Raw genomic sequence first — 20,268 nt, forward strand, 5'->3', positions numbered from 1 at the left:
CCTTAGTTATATTAGAATTTAATATACAGACAGTAAAGAAAGTTATATAGGAGCCTTGCTTCTGTTAAAATAAAGAAATGTTAAGATATTTTAAAAGTAATGTTTCGATAGGGGATTGTGTATGGGGGAGGTGTGGTGGGGGAAGGGGACTAGTTGTGGTTCTAGAAGTTTTTGGGAGGGGGGGGGGGGCCGGGGGGCCCTAGCCAGCCTACCGTAAACGATAACCATCTACCTTTACAATGCAGCACACATACCATAATATATATTCCCCTTAGACCTGTATTTAACAGGTGAAAAGGGGGTTAATCCTCCCACCCTCTCTACCTTGAAAAATGATATATATAATATAAGATATAATTGTAATCATATATATTTGTTAATAGTTAAATAATTCCATTATAGAGGTGTAGGATATTCAGAATTTAAAGTTCTACGCTATACGCCCTTATTTATATGTGTCTAGGCTTCTCTGAAGGGGACAGGCAGAAGGGGTATGTCTGTGTGTGTGTGTGTGTGTGTTAATAGGAGGAGAGAAAAATTTGAAGGGGGGGGGGGGAGAAGTTCCAGAGAATTTTATTAGGTGGGCCATATGAAACAAATATATAAGCAGTTTTGAAGATTTACAAAAAGTATGACAAATAAAAATGAAACAAAGAAGAACAAAACTATTAAAAATGATAAATTATACAAAATATCCTTTTGGAACTACTACAAATCTTATTTTGAAGAAGATTAAAATTGGAAGAATATGCAGAAATAGATAGATTAACGGGAGAAAGAGAAGGAGAGGGCGAGAGTTAAACCGTGTGTATATATAGGGAGCTGCGCCTTATTAGCCGTATGCGGGGCGTAGTCCTATAAGGACGGGCGGACAGACGGACGGACCACTCTGTATAGAGAGTAGGGTGGGTGGGAGGGTTTATATACAGAGGTAGGTAGGGTTCACTATTTGTCTGTGTGTGTGTGTGTCTGTCTGTTTGTTTGTGTGTATTTGTGTGTGTGTGTGTGTGTGTGTGTGCTTGATGGTGTAACAGGTTGTTGTGTTGTGTTGCGAGTTCAGAGCTCTGGAATAGTTTTCCTCAAATAACGCAAAAATATTTTTTCTAAAATAGCAAAAAAAATGAAAGACTCATGAAAACAATAGATTATATACATACGTTATTTTAAGGAAAATTTAGTTATTTTAAGAGGATAATCTTACTTGAAAAGCCAACTAAAAAAACACATAAACAGGTCTTTACATCTTCTAAAAAGAAATGTCTTTGTATTTGAATGTTATCTTTTATACCCGAAAATAATATATTTTATCTCATTAATGATCATTTTTAAACTGGCGAAAAAAGTGTGATAGGAGGGTCGTCAACAACAACAGTAAAATCGAAATTAGCAAGCCCATCTTGCAAATTTTTCACTCCTAATGACTTCCCAGCGAAACTTTAAAAAAAGGTAGCATGCTACATTGTTCGATATCTCAAATGGTAGCTTATGAATTACCACCTAATTTTTTGGCGATAAACGTTGGAAAATCGGCCTTTCAAGCAAAAGGTAGCATGCGAGTTCGCCATCGATATCGTAGCAGAGTAACATAGTGCTGCTCTCTATTCGGTTCTTTCTAAAGTATAAAAGCCTCTCAGCTCTTTTTTCTCACTTCTACTATTGTGCGACTTTGCTTTATACTCTGCTACGATATCGATGGCGAACTTGCATGCTACCTTTTGCTTGAAAGGCCGATTTTCCAACGTTTATCGCCAAAAATTAGGTGTTAATTCATGGCGAATGGGTTTCAAGGTAGCATAGGACTCGGTACATATATTGCACAACTCGAAGGTGACTCTATGGCGAAATACCTTGCTGGGTTCTTACCCTAATCGTGAATCGCTGTGTACGCCACTGGTTTAGAAATTGTCCTACTTATATATTCCTTGAAATCATTTTTTTTTCAATTTTAGTAATTCGCTGTTTTGATTTTTTTGTTACATCGGAGCGACGTCTCTCTTCTACACTTGTTTCAACTGAGCGATACGATACGTCTTTGAGACAAGTTGTTTGCAGGGAGGAGGGAAGGGGGGGGGCTTAGGGCGCAGCGCTCTTCTAATACAGGCCTTGGGAAATATTGGGAGAAATTTAAAGAAGTTGGGGGGAAGAGGGAGGAGGGAGTATAAGGTCCCAGACGGGCCTTCTTATCATCAAAATTAACTTTAATACATCGGGGGAAGGAAAAGGGTTGGGGGGAGTACAAAATTCCAATTGGGGAGTGCGGGGATGAAGAAACCTGTGGGACTTAGTAAGAGGGATTGAGAAGGGGGGAGGGGGTGTATATGTGGGACCCACCTAGAAAATACTCCCCTCTACCTCCCTCCCTAGGGTTATATTGGACAGTAAAACAGGACAGACTGTCTTGTAGGCTAGCCTACTAGGCTAGTCAGTTAGTAGTTGTAAATAAATAAATTAATTTCTTCAATCATTTGTTAGTGAATTGAAACATTGTTAATTCAAACTTATGTGTTTATTATCTATATATTTTGCTGGCTAAGCAATATTTTTTTTTAAATTGTGAAAATATCTTTAGAATAGTGAATTTAAGTTACTTAAAAATTATTCGGGTTCATTGGAAGAGATATCTTAAAATTTTAAGGGATTGGTGTCTACGCCCCTAAAGTCATCTAGGGGCACTTGTAGATGATAGGGTGATAAATTTAATTAAAATAAGAAAAATATATTTTTGAGAGTATTTTTTTGGTAATTTCTGTTGGTAGGTTGGAGGTACCCTTCCTTCCCCAAAAAGTGAAAATTCACTTTATTAGGAGAACCAAATTGGTTTAGTTTTCAGTGAGATCCTTCGCTACACAAAGACATTTTATCCTTGTTTTTTTAACTAAAAATACTTCTTGGTGTAAAAACTTAAAAAGTGAAACACGTATAGTGTCCCATAAAAAATGACATCATACAATACAAATGACCAATGACGGGAATACATTGTAATTGACCAATGGTAAATTATATACTGGCCTAGCAATGGTCATTTGTATTGTATGACGTCATTTTTTATGGGACACTATACGCTGTTTTTTTTTAAAAGTTCCTTAATATATAAATTAATTTAAAGTTTTAGAAAGATATATTTACAATGGAGGATGAAATAGAATATGATACAGAAGAGTATTTAGAGGAAGATGGTAAGTTTTTTTATGGCTTTGAAACCGATTAATATACGCTGCAGGGGCGTCCAAGCTTTTTATTTTGGGGGGGGGGGGGTAAAATGGCGCGCGAAGCGCGCCTCAAATTTTTTTTACCCCCCCCAAAATTTTTACTCCGGGGGTAAAATTTGCTTGGGGGGGGGTAATTACCCCCCCCCCCCTTGGACGCCTATGATACGCTGGATTAGAACCGGTCCTCAGCAATATAACCAGTTATGTATTGCTTCGTATTATAGACAATTTTCCACTAATAATTTAGAAATCACAAAATTAATACTAGTTTTGTTCAACAGGCCAGGGCCTTCGGCCCCTCAGGGTTATCAAAACCATGGTTTTAATCTTATATTTTTTCAACTAAATATCCGAGGAAAGCTGTCTATAATACAATGCGATAAATAACTATTGTTTTATTGTTGATATATTCGATATCTCTGTTGAACTATTGGGTATTTTATTGACATATATAACAAATATCACTTAGGGATGGTATTTTGACCAGTAGACATGTTTTATTAAAATGTATAAATCAATCGGTTCAGTGGTTAAGGCAACTTAATAGGCAAAAAAGCCTAACTAGTTTAAATTATAGGCTTCTCTTATTATTTTCGGGGGGGGGGGGGGGGGGAGTTGGTTTTTTTTTCTTACAAAATAGACAAAATTATTCTCGGGACATATAAGAAGCTTCAGAGTAATGATAATTAGATTGAACAAGCGGTTAGCGAGATCTCAAAAGACAGACACACATACAGTCAGACATCTTACAACTTATATAAAAAGGATTTTATTTAATTGAAAAACATAAAATATTGATTTTAAAGTTGAAACAGCTTTCCCTATTATCTGTTAATCTACGATACAAAGTGTTAAATTACATTTATCAGCATTCTAGTCGAGCAGCTACTCTATAACTAGTATATGTTCTATTCGTCCGTACGAGTAAGTTACAAAAATCTAACTTTGGCTATATTAGGACTAGAAGAATTTTAATATCGGCTTATCAAGCCTAATTGATTTATGTGAATACTGACGTCGCTCGGGGGGACAGTCTAGTTAAGAATTTTTGTTGTTGTAAGTCGATTTTGATGTCATTAAAGAGGCAAAGAGTCGCTATATGGATATCAAACTTATTTTGTGTGTACGTTTCAGAATATTATTTCTATATTTTTATAGAGGGGTTTGTATGTCTTTACTTGAAAGGATAGTAATCGTTTTTCATTTTAAAAAGGTATCAGTTTTCATATAAACTAGGAATTCATTTTCTATAATATTTTGCATTTTACTATCATTTTAATCAAGATAATTTGTTTTTACTGCGCTACATATGAACATAACTAACATTGTCTTATATTCAAAACATTGTTTTTTTGTATTATAGGGCAAATATTTTTAGCTTAGCTACTCTACAACTTGGTTATCATCCCTCAAACAATTGTAGGGGGGGGGGGGGGATTAAAAAGTGTCTTACCAGAAAATACAGGTAGGGGACATTGGACTGTTCATGACACTTGTCCCCAAAGTTTTATAATAACGTTTTCTTATTCGTTGGCTTAACAATTTTGGAGACTATTATTGAATTTTGATTGGTTGGTTCATTAAGTTTAATGTCTAAACATTTCAACCAGTAATTATAATCTACAGAAGGGGTAATTTTGTCGTTTGTCTTATCCCTTTAGATCCCTAAGAAAATATGCAATTATAATTTTATCTATATTTGTAGATGATGGTATTATCGAGATCACCCCTGATATAAACTCTGATTATGATGAATTCACAGAAGATGACATCCTACCCTGCACCTATGAAGAAGAAAGTGACAATCTCAAGTAAGTTTCACTACACACCAATCATCAGACAGACAGGCCGACATTTAGATTTATAAAGACATATTGAATGCCCTAAAAAATTTTCTTTTTATATTGTCAGACTGACAGGTCGACATATTTAGATTAAATAAGGACTTTTTGAATGTTTCATTAATTTATTTGTTCAAGCTTAGATTAAGTTTATGATTTTACTTTTCAGGGGAGCTGCCCAAATAAATGGGAATGGAAGTCCAACATGTACAATTTGCAATAAATCATTCTCTGGTAGAAAACATTTGTACAGGTATCGTCATTATTTCAGTAGCGCAGCTTCTCTGTAACAAAGTTATCTCTAGGCATGAAAGAAAAAAGGGGTGGGTAAGCCCCTCCCCCCTCACCAAAAATTGTTAGAAATATATTGCTTTTACCAATCACCTCCCAACCCAATAAATAAAAGCTAGTAACAGCTTATTTAGATTTTGCACCATTGTGTTCTTAGAAACATGTTTTTGTCTATTAATTTAGCTGATTTTTGGGTTAAGATACCCTTTTCCAATGACCATTCAGTATACTTGGTCCGCCGGTCTGTCTGTCATCATATCACAATATATAAAAATATCAATATATAAATATTTCGTGATTTTTAATTTTCATTTGTTTTACAACTGAACATTTGCTCTTTAACTCACTTAATTCATTAGTCCATCCAGGTTTTTTTTGTAGTGCTTCGCTACTTATAAATATTGTCATCCTTGTTTACATTGTAGGCATATCCGAACAGTGCATGAACGAGCTACACTGACCACTTGTGAAATCTGTGGCAGGAAATTAAGCGATGTGGATTCTTGCAAGAGACACATGATCAATGTTCATAAGGTAAGTGTCTTTAAAGTACAGACAGACGTACGAAAAATAGACATAGAGATTGTGCATATAAATAAAGCTGGCTGGCTTTACAACTACGGGGGCTTAAGTGAATTTGATTGGTTAGTTCAATAAGTTGAGAGTTCTTACGTTTGAACCACTAACTTTAATCTACTGAAGGGGTCATTTTGTTTTAAATCTTTGGGAATGTAATTATATTTCAGATTTTGGTACCAAACCTGAGCACAATATCACGCAGCAATTTGGAGGCTGAAATAGCGGCGCCTGATACCCCACCCTCCAAGAGGATTGCCCTAACACCCAGCAGCCTTCAGACAACTAGCATCAAGGCATTTGTGATTTATTTATATACTAGCTGCTACGCCATATCTTTCTAGGGGTCTATTTCGTGTTAGAAACTTCAATAGCCTGAAACCATACAAAGACTTAGATTGTAATATAAATAAGGTAAAAACCATCTATATAGTGACCTTAGCTTCCCTAAAGTGAAGAACTAAAACGTTTCAGTGGTTAGGAAGAATTTAACGGACAAAGAGAAACCCTACCTTCTACTTTTTAAAATCAAATCAAACTTGAGTAAAAGATAATCATTATTAAGACAGAATGTAAGATAATCATACTAGAATAGTTTTTTAGCGCATTGTTTTAAAGACAGCTTTCCGAATAAACCATTATTTAAAGCCCGGGCTACCAAAACTGGTATCAGTTTTAAGATTTTTATTTTAACATTCGTTGAAAATTGTCTGTAATACGATGCAATACATAATTTTTCAGTATGACTAAGTACCGGTTCTAATCCAGCGGATGTTAATCTGTTTCAACGCCATACTGGAAATAAATGTATAACAAACACAAATTCAAATATATCACAATATCTTGTAAAGGACAACACAAAAACATCTTTGATTGATTTCCCCAGTTTAAAGGGGATTCTACCAAGCCAACCTGTTCCAATACAGGTAAAGTTATTTTATCCCAAAGCAGATCAGAAATAATGTTAAAGTAAAGAAAAAAATATCTGTTTCGTCACCAGCCTCTAGGGGCCTCTCCAAAGATGGGTGGCGATTATTTTCATTAGTTATTCTAACTCGCAAAATGATTACTATAGGTTAGCTTAAACTAATGAAAATAATGGTAACTTGCTTCAAAATTTTACAATTTCAAAAACTAGAAAATTTAATACTTTTGTATTTACCTATTTTCTTACTTTTAAAAACTTCATATTTTTATTTTAAAAGAAACATTTTACTGTTTATGTTCATCAAAGCTACTTATAGACATTATTGTCCCTGTTGAACGTCAACTTGAAATAAATAACTTTGTGTGCAGGATTTAAAAAGGGAAGGGTACGGGACAGAACTGAACCTCCCCAACTCTCCACCCACCTCTCCGCCATCATCCTCCCCATCACTGATGTCCTCCTCCCCACCTCCCCATGAACCACTGGTCACCATTGAACAGGTATAGTTATTTATAGTAAATGTAGTTATACCTAACTTGCGCTAACCTACCTAAAACTGAGTTTCGAACTCAGAATTCTGAACTCAACTCAGTAAGATCCTGATTTCTAACCTCTTGAGTTAGGTAGGGTCAACTAACTAACAAAAGACCAACTCGCCACCAACACCTACCTTCCACGCACCAGTTACCTGTGCGAGGCGGTTTGTGGTGAACGAGTTGATCTTTTTTTCATTGATATCAGCAAACAAACAGACTATATTTATGAGATTTTTACCATCCAAGTGCGCAATAACCGTCCTTGGAATTCCACTACGACCAATTTGAATGTCAGTACCACTTGATAGTACCAGCAAGTGGATCCACTCTTTCTTATGTGACTCTATGGTTATCCCATAATACCTGTAATAGTTTCTTCTATTGGTGGGCATGAATTGTGAAATGACGAAATTACATATGTGACTATGCACAGAGATGGTCGGGTTTGGAGTTTTGGTTTTTAATGCACCTCTTTGGTTGCTTGTCTGGCATGGATTTTGACTGGTTTAGGCATGCATAGTTATAATGTTACTACCTGGTCAGGTACCCAAACCTTTTAGTGTTAGGTAGAGATAATTCTGTCGCCGGTTGCCATCATACGTGCTCATGACAAGAGCCATCAGATAAATAACATGTTTCCAAATCTTAGCTATGTGCTCCTCATATGTTTTTGACATTTTCTCTCCATCTGCTAGGGCCTGATCTATAGCATGTTTTATCTCCGTTAGCTTCTCTTGGATGAGAGGGATGATTTTAGTTCCTACATAATTCATATTCTCTATTAATTCTTCTATCGATCCTTCTTCAGTAACCATTTTATCAAACTTCTTTGATGACATCGAATCCTCGCCTTTTTTCACCCTCCTTTCCTTTTCACTGAGCTCTTTCATTAGTGTGATCTCTACAGCAAGCTTGTAGTTTCCAAGCAGTTCCTTGTGTTTATACTTGTTGAGAAAAAGTGCTGTGCCTACTATTCCCCCCAGAAATTTCAGAAAATTTGTGTATGCATAGATCTTCATTCTTACATTTGCCCACTGCTCCCCCTTCAAGTCAACTGTATCAATAAATTCTCGTCCTGGTATGCAAAACTGGAAATCAAAATGTTTATCTTTTTTATCCTTTACTGGATAACCTTTGCAGGCAATAAAATCACTGATAGAAAATCCAGCTCTGTGTAGTGCTGACCATAATGTATCCTTTTTATTTTTGAAAATTTGACTACAGTAATCATTCTTTGTCTTGGCAGCAAGTGTAGAAGTGTCCCTATAAAGGTCCATGACTTGATGGTCTTCGGGGGAGAGGTGGGCAAAGAGATCATTGGTGTTCTTGTATTTGTTTTAAATATCCTTGTCCTGTCTATTAGATTTTGTTAGAAAATTCTTTAACTTAAGTACATTTTTGTCAGCTTTAATCGGCCAAAATACAATAACATTACAATAATAACAATAGTTCATAACAATAACAAAAAAAAACCAATAAATTATAGCAATAAGTTAAAACAATGATTTTTAATTTAATTTCATTTTAATAATGAAGAATTATACAACTCCCTGAATTATTTCAAGGTTTTGAAGAACTAGTTGAGAAGGGTCAACAAATTAATTCTAATATTTGTTTTTCATATGATTGAGGCAGGCAGCAAGGGCAACACCTGTTGTAACATGACAGCAAGGGGCCGACACCCTTGTCCCAGATTTGCACCCATTGGTTCACAGGCATACTTTAAATTCATTTTAGACTTGGTGTTTTAAATCCAAGTGGATTTTCATATCATCATTATTTACTGATGCAGGCTGGTATGCAATCAGAACTGATGTTTCAACCCCTCCTGTCATCCTGCTTGGTACACCAGGAATTAGAAGTTTTTGGCAATTTATCCAGTTGTGAAATTTACTTAAAGATTTTACAAACTTGACTATTTTAATATCAAATGCATAATTTTTATAAATTTCAATACATTTTTTACAGGTGAAACCCTTTTCAGACAACAAATATTTTAGGATAAAAATCATTGTAGATATTTGCTAATGTCTGAGGCTGGTTATTTTAATAATGTATCACGCCTGGTACATTTTGTGGCATTTCCTCTTATTGCTCCAGAACCATATCTCTCCTCAAATCAGTGTCATATGTGTCCACCATCCTTGCCAAGTAAGGTCCAGTACAGAACTTATATAACATGGCTCAGTCGAGATCAAGAAATCCAGTATCTTCACTGTTAGTAACATTTACTTTCTGTGCCAGTCCTTGCTGTATCAGGTTGTCTATCTACCTGTTTATTAGCTTTCCATAAATATGTGACAGATGAAAAGTATTGGGCTCATGGGGCAAAGAGTCTTAACCAGTTGATAGTGTTTACATTGTATACTATTCTGCACCCTACATTGGTGTAAGAACATCTAGGTGGCAGTTCATGGCAAAGAGAATGACCCTTACAAAATTTGTTCTCAATAGCACTTTTTACTGTCCACTAAAATATCATCAGTCAGAAATAAATGCTTGTTCACTGTTGTACCTGGTTGAGATCAACCAGGTCTTTGCACTGCTCACTTGCACGTCCATAGGAGTTCCTCTTACATTGGCTGGTGGAGGAATATCTTGCTTTACTCCTGTTCTGTCCACCCATTGTTCATCAAACTTAGTAGGCCATGTATATCTCACCCTTCCTCCTGTTTGATTTTCAACATTATCTAGAATAGTCTTCAAACTATTTACTACATCAATAAAAGGTGCAAAGCCCTTTTTAAAGGTGCAAAATATATAAACCCCCAGGAGCCAGGGCAACAATAATGTTACAGAGGAATTTTCTAGAAAGTCCATTTTAAAGATGAACTTTAGCATTTTTTCATTTGTCATGGATGGTGGTAATGACTCTGAAACCATGTACAATACATATACTGTTTTTCCTTTAACACTTGCCATTTTTATGTTTCCTAACCATCTCCTTATTCTATTAATTTCTGTTCAAATAGCTTCATTAAATTTGGTATGGCTATGCCGAATTGATACAGTTGCCTTTGGTGCTGTTTGACATTCTTTGGGCATGGAAAGTGGGGTTTGATAGGGATGACAACCAACCTAAGGTTATTCAGAGAAAGATTACTCCTTCTTTCAAAATCGGTCATCCAACTTGTATTTATTGCAGTGGTTCTTGTATCACCTACTGTGGCTTGATGACATTGATCGAAAAACGTCTAATTATTGTAGGATCTAATGTTCTCTTTTGTTGAAGAAAATGGTGGTGTTGGAACACATATCCAACTACAGTTTTGAACCAACTGTTCCAACATATCTTTGTGCTGTATATAATTTCGCCTATCCAATAGTCTGTGTCTTTATAAAGTTTGGTCTATAAAACCTGATATTTCATCAAAGGTATGTTGGCCATTAATATGGTTAATGGCTGGCCTCACATATTTATTTCTGAATATTCCAAAACTCTGTTAATTAAAATAAAAGGTTTGCCTGATATCTCTATCTGTCTTAATCCAAGGTAATTTGAATTTGTTTACAACTTGATAAAACTGGATTTTAAGCGAATTAATGAAGCAGGCCTAGGAACACCATTCCCTTTTATATGTGGCCACATGCTCTGCTTGAACTTAGTTACTCTTGAATTTGTCTTATTCTATGTGGTTCATCGTGAACCCGAATGTCATCAGCCATTGGTATGTAGGGTTCTTGCTGTAAACTGATAAACAAGCCATCACCTCCATCCCTACCTTCACCACAAAAAATTATTATACATCCTAATTTCTCAATGATGATAAAAGGAACCCTGCAAGTAGTACAACAATTTAATTGCTGAAAGACTGCCACAAGTATACCCCGTACCCCTAATTAGAAGCCTTCAGCTTCAATAACAAAAAAGTCATAGGCAGTTCAAAATTACATTTTATCTACAATAAAAATTTTGTAAGATTTCCATTGCTTATTAAAGAAATTACAATATTAAATTACATCACCTAGACACAAAATTATAACCTTATCTTTGTCAGAATTTTAGGTTGCTGGTAACTGATTACTTTTTTACAATAAAAACACCACTTTGCCAAATCTCTGAAAAAAATTCAGTTAAATTTGCGTTTCTACAGTTAGGGAGTTGAATCCATTTTTATAGAAGCAGAAATATAATCTATGATTATGGTTTGGACCCTCTAAAACTGTAATCTACCCTTCCACTTTCCCCTCTCTTGGTGAAGATATCTTCAACGCCGATACGATTTTTGAAATTTAAGATTCTACTTTCCCTTCTCTTGGTGAAGATATCTTCAACGCCGATACGATTTTTGAAATGTAAGATTCCACTTTCCCCTCTCTTGGTGAAGATATCTTCAACGCCGATACGATTTTTGAAATTTAAGATTCCACTTTTGCCTCTCTTGGTGAAGATATCTTCAAGAGAGACAAAAGTGGAATCTTATATTTCAAAAATCGTATCGGCGTTGAAGATATCTTCACCAAGAGAGGGGAAAGTGGAAGGGTAGATTACAGTTTTAGAGGGTCCAAACCATAATCATAGATTATATTTCTGCTTCTATAAAAATGGATTCAACTCCCTAACTGTTCTAAGCATAAAATCATAGCAAAAACAAATCAAACTAACATATGCTCAGCTGTCATTGGTCGTTGAGCTGATTCAGCCTTCTGATTGACTGGAAATACTACAGTACTCTTGGTACGATGTAAGTTAAACTTAATTTTTTTTAATGATTTTGACTATAACAATGGGTATTTTTATTTTTAAAATATAATTAGTTACTGGCAACCTAAATTTATGATAAAAATAAGCCTATAATTTTTTTTCTAGGCTATGTAGTTTAATTTCAAAGTTTTCAACATGAGCAATGAAAATCTTCCAAATTTTCATTGTACATAAAATTTCATTTTAAAATGCCTTTTTGTTATTAAAGCTGAAGGCTTCAAATTTGGGTTATTGGATCTACTTGTGGCAGTCTTTCAGCAGTTAGATCCGTGTATTTCTTCTAGGGTTTCTTAAATAGAATTATCTATTCTGTATAGTATAATTGTTGATTGAAAAGACTGTAATTTTGAACAAACTAATTAAGATTTAATATAAGTACCTTAAAGTTTAAGCCAACAAATCAGAAAATTTTGGGTACTAGTATAAATTACAGTCCTATATCTCTCCCATTTTCTTGAGATTATTTCCTCCAAATTGATAAGTTAACACATCCTATGCAGATTTAAAATAATAGTTAATAAATTAGGGGTTTGGGGGGATTAAATTCAAATAATCATTAATTAAACTGATAAAATTTTCATCATTATTAATGTATTTACAACTGTTACCTACTGTTTACTTTTGTTTTTAACTATAGCTATAAAATTTTGTCAACTAGCTCATTGTTTATGAACAAAATTTACACAATTTACAATTTCAGGGAAGCTTGTCTACATTGGCTGTAGACCCAACTGCGCAGGTTTTTGAGTGTCCCGACTGTGAAGATGCCTTCAAAACTAAAACTGCCCTAAATTTTCATAGATTAAAGGTATTTTTTTTATCTGTACATCATTTTTTTAGATTGATATACCATTATTATGTCAGTCTGTCTAATATTTATAATAAACAAATAATCAAAATTAGTTTTATCCTTACTTGCTGCGCTAAAAATACTTATTTTTGGGGTTTAAATATAGATTAAATAAACTGCAACTAATTAAGAGCAAAGGGAATAAGAAAATTTTTGTTGTGTTGTAGTAATTTTTCTCATTAATCACGGCATAAGGTTATTGATCATTTTGTGGAAGTCATGGCACACAATTGTGAATACGTAATATTATGAGAGGGAAAAAACTGTGTCAATTTTGGTTGCTGACCTGGAAGACTTTTATTGGTCAGTTCGTTCATCTTGTGGGATTCGATTGGTTAATGGGAGTGGATGATGGTATCATGATATTAGCCCCTTGCGCGTTTCACTTAATTATTAAACATGAAAATTGGTGTAACATCCGAGTATTAATATATTTATCTATCTTTAAAGATTATTTTATGAAATTTTCATTACTTTTTAGGTGCATGTAATGAAAGGCGAACCAGTGAAATGTACAATCTGTTCGGAGGTAAACATAAAATTTTCTCATAAAATTGTCTTAAAACGACACATGCTTTTTGTAAAGTATCAAACCTTTAATGTAAAGGTGCAAAATACAAAACAATAAAAACAAAGCTAAATAATTAAGGCATATATTGTATATGGCGCTGCTTGCATGCTTTGTAAAGGTCCTTGGTATTTTTATTTAATCTTTGGAAGAGTACTACTATCCTCCTAAGAAAAATTACCTCTATTCAAAAAGGCAATCAGGGGTGTATAGCCGCTTGATTAAAATAAAATTTTGCTCAAAAAATTTCAAATCAATGCATAAAACAAATGCGGGTAAATGTTAAAATTAGAATTATTTGGCCATCTGAATAAAATTAGTTTTTTTAGATAAGATGGAAAAATGGGTAGGAAGGGGGAAGATTATCTATGACATATGCCTTGAATTTAATTATTTTTTATGTAGGACTACCATGACCTGGTGGAACACATGGCCCAGGACCACGTCGGGGAATATAGGGGGACCATCTGCCCTGCCTGCGGCAATGGCTTCAGCAAGAGGTGCACACTCAACAGACATATAGAACAGGTACATATCATTATTGGTGGCAGGGTAATAATGCCATATCTTAACTGTGGCGTGACATTTAGCGCATCCGCTCGCTTTAGGGAAGGTGATAAGTTCGAATCTCAGCCTAACACCACGTGATAATCAAAGACGTTTAAAGTGGCTCTTCTGTTGCTATGTCAGGTGCGCGACATGAATAGTTAAAGTGGGTGAAATGCCTTGGCCCAAGAACAGGAGCAACTCATTATCATGCATTGTTTTAAGTTCAACAAAGAACAGACGAGAAATCACACTTTTAAATATATTAATTTCTATTAAAGAGATGCTTTATTCCTGATTTATAATGATTTAGGTCCATTTGAACATTCAAATCCACAAGCCCGCCACTTGTCCTATTTGTGAAAAGGTTTTCAGTAAAAAAGGTAAATATTCTTTTTCTTTGTAATTAGGAGATTTTTGTTATTTTCATCATTATACCCACTAGCCGAAAATGGAAATAAGCTTTGTTCTGCTGAAATATATTGTAATAAATGCACTTGAAGACGATATTCAGTAATGTTTATGTAAAGTTAAAATGGTAGTTTTTATTAAGTAGTGACATCCATATTTTCATATATCCATTATAAACTTATTCTTTGAATTTTAGATCACAATATTTATAATATAAATTCCTGGCATTTAAACCAGACTTAAGTAGGAAAGATTACTTATAAAGTTTTGGTATTAAAATACCAAATACTTTAAATTTTCAACGCTCCCCACCAAATATGGTTTCTTAAGCCTTACATAATTACAAAGTACTAAATAAGGCTAAGGCTTATGTAATTCATATCATAAACTAGAAGCAGCTTATAGTGCCCAATAAAAAATGACGTCATTCAATTCAAATGGCAAATGATAGGCCATTATACACTTTACCATTGGTCAATTAAAATGTATACTGACCTTTTTTATTAGGCACTATAAGCTGCTTCGATTAACTAATTAGTTAGTAAACTTCACAATTCAAACGCCACAAGTTTTGGTTTTTGCTCTGGCTAACCCTCACATTATTTTAGGACATCTAGACCGTCATATCAAGATTATTCACAATGGAATTAAGGACTACAGTGATCCCTGCCCTTATTGTGGAAAAGTATTTACTACGAGGTAAGATCTAGGATTAATTACATCCTTGTTACGAAAATTTTTTGAAAAATATAACATGTTTTTTTTATCATTTTGAATCCCTTTCATCCTTTTTACGAGGAACTTTTCAATTAATAGAATCTAGGATTCATTTTCTCTCCTTTTTTTTGTTATATGCAATGATTTTTCTATAGATCTAGGATTCCTTGCAATCTGTTTGCGAAAATTTTAAATAAAATTGAATCTACGATTTTTTATTTATTTCTAGGGCCAGTCTAGAGCCTCATATAGCTATGGTGCACGATGGAGTCCGAAGGAAATGTGAGATTTGTAATAAGGTAATTTACCCACTTTCTGTATTCAACTGATTAATCTGACATTGTCGCCTCCCTCCCTGCAAATTTCACAATTTCAATTATTTAGACATTATCTTTCTATGAGTAAATGTATATTGAATATACTACTTATAATTGGACAAGAATTGTTAAAAGTATTATCTTATAACTAAAGACTTTTAATTGATATTCAATATACCTTATGGTTTCACCATGGTTTTCATACAGGTTTTTTTATGCAGGAGCTTTCCGATTTAAACAAGCACATGCGAACAGTGCACGGTGAATATAGAAGAAAAAGCAAAATAACACCATTAACGCCATCTCCCAGCAAACCAACAACAATCGCCAGCAGCCAACAAATATCGCCAACGTCCTTCGGAAAGCCAGCCATTGCAGCTGCAATGTCTAGCATGGCAGATGTTAAAACAATACCCAGCATTCATGATGTCAGCAGCCTGTCACTCAATAAAGTTATTCGTCAACTAAATACTGAAGATTTAGCTAGACAGGTGAGATTTGCTTTTGGTGTTTTGTTTACAAAACAGGGACATTAGCTTCATGAATGGTAGTTTTCATCTAAATCTATATCGATCTCTGAAACTCCCTTCCCTTTAGAACCTATAGCTGCGGCTGTTTATTACAACTTTGGAAACTTTTATTGAATTTTGATTGGTTTGTTAGATTAAATTGAGTGTCCAAATGTTTCAACTACTAAATACAGAAGGGGTTAATTTTGTGAATCTTCATTAGATTTTTCTGGCAATTGTCTTGTCACTGTAGATCTCTTGATAGACTACAAATAATAAAACTTTACTGCTATACTATATATGTGTTATTAAAAATATATTGTTTATTCTATTTTCAGTTATCCATGCAACAACAAATAAGCAGCTATTCCCCAGTGCCTGTACCTCAGCCTGATATAGCAGAAACCCTGAAGAAAGAGCTTGGACTTGGTTCCGTCATCACACTAAAACGAATTACAAAACCTTCCCCAGCAGCTACCACCACCAACTCAACCATTGCAGCTATAGCCACAGCCACACCAAACATGCTGCCACCAAAATTATCCTATCATGGGCCGCCGATAGGCTCGGCGGCTGGGTCCCTACCCAACGGCGTGCCATCAAAGTTTATGATGCCGTTGTCAGTTGGGACAATCTCACTAACGCCGCTCAACAAATCGCAATAATTGAAACAGGCATTTTTTTGTTGCAGCTTTTAGTACCCGCATTGTTATGAGTTATTTGATTATTTTTTTGTTGAAAAATCGGCTAGTCCTAAAGCATCTTAAAGATCATTCCATGTTAAATTTTGATCATGAAATTTTTATTAGTTTTTAAAGTTTATTCTTGTACAAGCATAATTTCATTCTATAAGTAAAAATATTGCATTTAAATGTTTTTGTAGCGAAGTACTTTTTAAAACGTCTATATTTCCGGCTGTAACACAGCTCAGGAAACTAAAAACAAATTTTAGATACTTTCTTTACTTGTATTTTTAGTAGCGAAGCTACTCTATTTTTTTATGACACTGCTTTATAGTTTTTTCCCGTTATCTATACAAATTCTTTTTTGCTTCGCTGCTTAAGAATGTTTTCATTTTTGTTTAAAAAGTGATACCTAATAATTTAAAATATTATTTTTTCATGTTTTTAAAAAATCAATTTTCTTCCATGTACATAAAAATCTCTAATATGAAACAACAACAATAATAAAGTCTTCCAAACTTTACCTTATTATATGTCTACTTAAAGATTAAATGTATTGTACGGATAGGACAATGGACTGTAATTTAATTACCACCTAAATAAACTTATTCTGTAGTATAAAGTTATTGGTGGAAAAGTTTGAGCACTACTATTTTGTATAGACTAGCCTAGATTCCCACGAATGAGAGAATATGGTTTTAAAACAAGTTTATTTTCCAATGTAATTTCCCTCCTTGAACTTCAATTTGGGATCTAGAGATATTAACTATGTTAGCAGCAATATTTCTATCCTTCTAAATAATCATCATTGAGGCAAAATGTTTTTTATTTTCTGTATTTGATACCTAGCAAAAGTTGAAATTATAAAGAATTTAAAAGTATAATAGTTTTTTATCTTGGGTGCCTTTTACCTATGCATTTATATTTTTATACTCATTTCCATGTTTACATACATTCTTCAATTATGTGATTTATAACTTTTCTACTTAAAAATTAGATAATATATATTTATCGTATGACCAGTAATAATAGACGAATTTGAAAATGAAAATTACTTTTTTTGTTGGCCCCGAGAGGCCAAAGGCTTGGGTTAACAAAATTTAACCCCTCCTATGATTTTTTTATTGTTTTATACGATATGTGATTTTGAACTATACTGGAATATCAATACTTTACATAAATGTACCAAAATGTATCTTTTTAAGCATTTATATCTTTTTAAAAGAATTCTACATATATTAATATTTAAGAAATGTGAAGCTTAAATAAAAAGTGCCTTAAAATCTAAAGAACAGAAACAAAAAAGTTATAAATTCCCTACTCCCAAAATATTTGGGAATACATTAAATTCCCTCCCACTCAATATTTGAAAACTCCTCCCCCCTAAAAAACAAGCTTAGACGTCATTTATGATTATTTTCTATTAAGCTTTTTAATTGTATTACTTTCATTGATTTAATAGCAATCATTTTATGATTGCATTTTGAATACAACAAAAAATATCTTTCAAAAATTTTTCTAATAATAAATTCTCAAACGTAACCCTATTATTTAAATATACATAATTATTTTATTATTATTTTTATATTTTTTTTATTAATTGTTGTAAATTAAATTTTTATATATTTGTAAAATAAAATGATTTTGTCTCGAGTGTGTGCAATAAAGTCAAACTATACTTTAACTTTTTTTTATTAGCGAAGCTACCATATAATTAGGGATTATTAATGTCAGTTAGTCTGCGTTTTGAAGATATGCATTTTACAAGGTACGAATCTGTTATGAAACCCTTAACATTGTTTAGTTTTCAAAGTAAAAAGGTATTAAGTATAATCATTCTGTATCCTTACTACAATATATGCTAGTATAGTCTTTTTGTCTTAAGCTAAAGTTCTTTCAAGATACTGGTGAGAATTGAATGTACTTTTTATAGAAGCTTTATAAATGTCTTTGGATAGTCTAGGCTATTTTCATAACCACTTCTATCCTCTCTAGATGCCATTAATACAATAATAAAACAAGGACTAGTTTATACACTTTACCCCCCCCCCCCACAAATAAAAAAAAAATCTAGTTGCTGAACTAGACAACTATATAACCCTCTGCCGCTCGGCTTGCAATATTGCGGCCGCTGATTTCTGCTAAAATGTATTATTTGGTTAACCCTCTTTACCTAGATGCTAGGTTTGCTGGCATCCTGTGCCCGCTAGGATGGAGATATTCAAAATATAATAGAAATAGAAAAGAAGCAAATTGTCGTCTTACTTAAAATGGTAATATCAAATTTGTCCAATAAATGGATATAGGATATACTTGAAAGCAGTGTTTCGGAGCCGGGAGTCGTGGAGCATATTTTGCCGGAGCCGTAATTTTCGTTAAAAAACGGCTCCGGACTAGATAAATAAAGAGATTTATCATAAATTATAATTTGGTAACTCTGTTATGTCATGTGCAAATGCCCTTTCTAAGTTTTGCAAGTCCATTTTTATCAAAAATTGAACTTTCAAAACCTTCAAAAGTAAAAATATTTTTTTTATGGGGGAAAAAATATGTCGAGTTTTTCTTGATTTTAGGCCGGAGCCGCACCAAAATCAAACGGCTCCGAAACGCTGCATGAAAGTATTGATAGGGGAAATATTGTCCTTAGTTTAACTTATTTATTGGTCGCATCGATAATCCAGTAGTAGGGGATGGAGGGTGTCGTTATTTTAGCCAGCTGCGAGCATCACCTTATGAGAACACATGAAAATCTGGTGCAACGTCCATGTAATAATAAATTCATTGTCAAATATTAGTTTTATTACATTTTTCAATGTTAGAAAAGCGCCATTAAAGATATTTTATCATTAAATTATGGATAATATATGATCATTTATTAATTTCAATAGATGGTTTTAGTTACCTGCAATGGTAATTATAGAAATGATACATTTTTAAAAACATAAATTGATTTCTGTGCTCATTATTGATATCAAGAATGTTGATATTTTTCAAGCCTTGGTTTTATTCTAGTTTAATTCTCTAACACCTCTCTCAATATACAAACTTATTAGGATATTTGTTTCAAAGCTAGAAACCCGCAGGGATGTAAGTAAAGGGATAGGACAATGGCCGATAAATTGTACATATCCAATGTTTTTACAAAATTTTACCCCTTCTGTAGATTACAATTAGTGGTTGAAACGTTCGGACACTCAACAAAGTCATTGTTCAATCGTCTCTTCATTCATATACAAACATTAAGAAGCTTTTTCAAGAACCCTCAATCTCGGGTATCTAAAGGTATAAAACAATTAACGATAAATTGATGTACTTCCCCAATAATAATGCATAAAGTTTCGAGCTCTTTAGAATAAATATTAGTGGTTGAAACGTTTGGACACGCAACTTAATAAACCAACCAATCAAAATTTACTAAAGTCCCCAAAGTTGTTAAGCTAACGAATAAGAAAACGTTATTATAAAACTTTGGGGACTAGTGCAATAAACAGCCCATTGGCCCCTCTGTCTCTCTGAGAAACCCCACTGTCATTTTTATAAAGGAACCAGATTCTACATTGAGAGTGTATTCGTAGGTCCGT

General features: G+C 33.8%; 1 protein-coding gene across 1 annotated transcript; it reads left to right on the top strand.

Annotated features, from left to right (window-relative positions):
- The first annotated feature begins 3,095 nt into the window (after positions 1-3,095).
- On the top strand, positions 3,096-18,365 carry LOC145331065 (uncharacterized). Its single transcript, XM_080175683.1, has 15 exons — positions 3,096-3,176; positions 4,915-5,020; positions 5,220-5,303; positions 5,767-5,875; positions 6,088-6,213; positions 6,769-6,843; positions 7,214-7,345; positions 12,787-12,894; positions 13,418-13,465; positions 13,910-14,032; positions 14,364-14,433; positions 15,070-15,160; positions 15,408-15,477; positions 15,717-15,986; positions 16,343-18,365. Exons 1-15 carry the CDS (start codon positions 3,128-3,130, stop codon positions 16,667-16,669), a joined length of 1,788 nt encoding a protein of 595 aa, XP_080031809.1. The 5' UTR covers positions 3,096-3,127; the 3' UTR covers positions 16,670-18,365.
- The last annotated feature ends 1,903 nt before the right edge of the window (positions 18,366-20,268 follow it).

The sequence above is a fragment of the Acartia tonsa genome, chromosome 11, assembly GCF_053477335.1.
Source record: "Acartia tonsa isolate MP-2025a chromosome 11, ASM5347733v1, whole genome shotgun sequence".
Taxonomy (NCBI): domain Eukaryota; kingdom Metazoa; phylum Arthropoda; class Copepoda; order Calanoida; family Acartiidae; genus Acartia; species Acartia tonsa.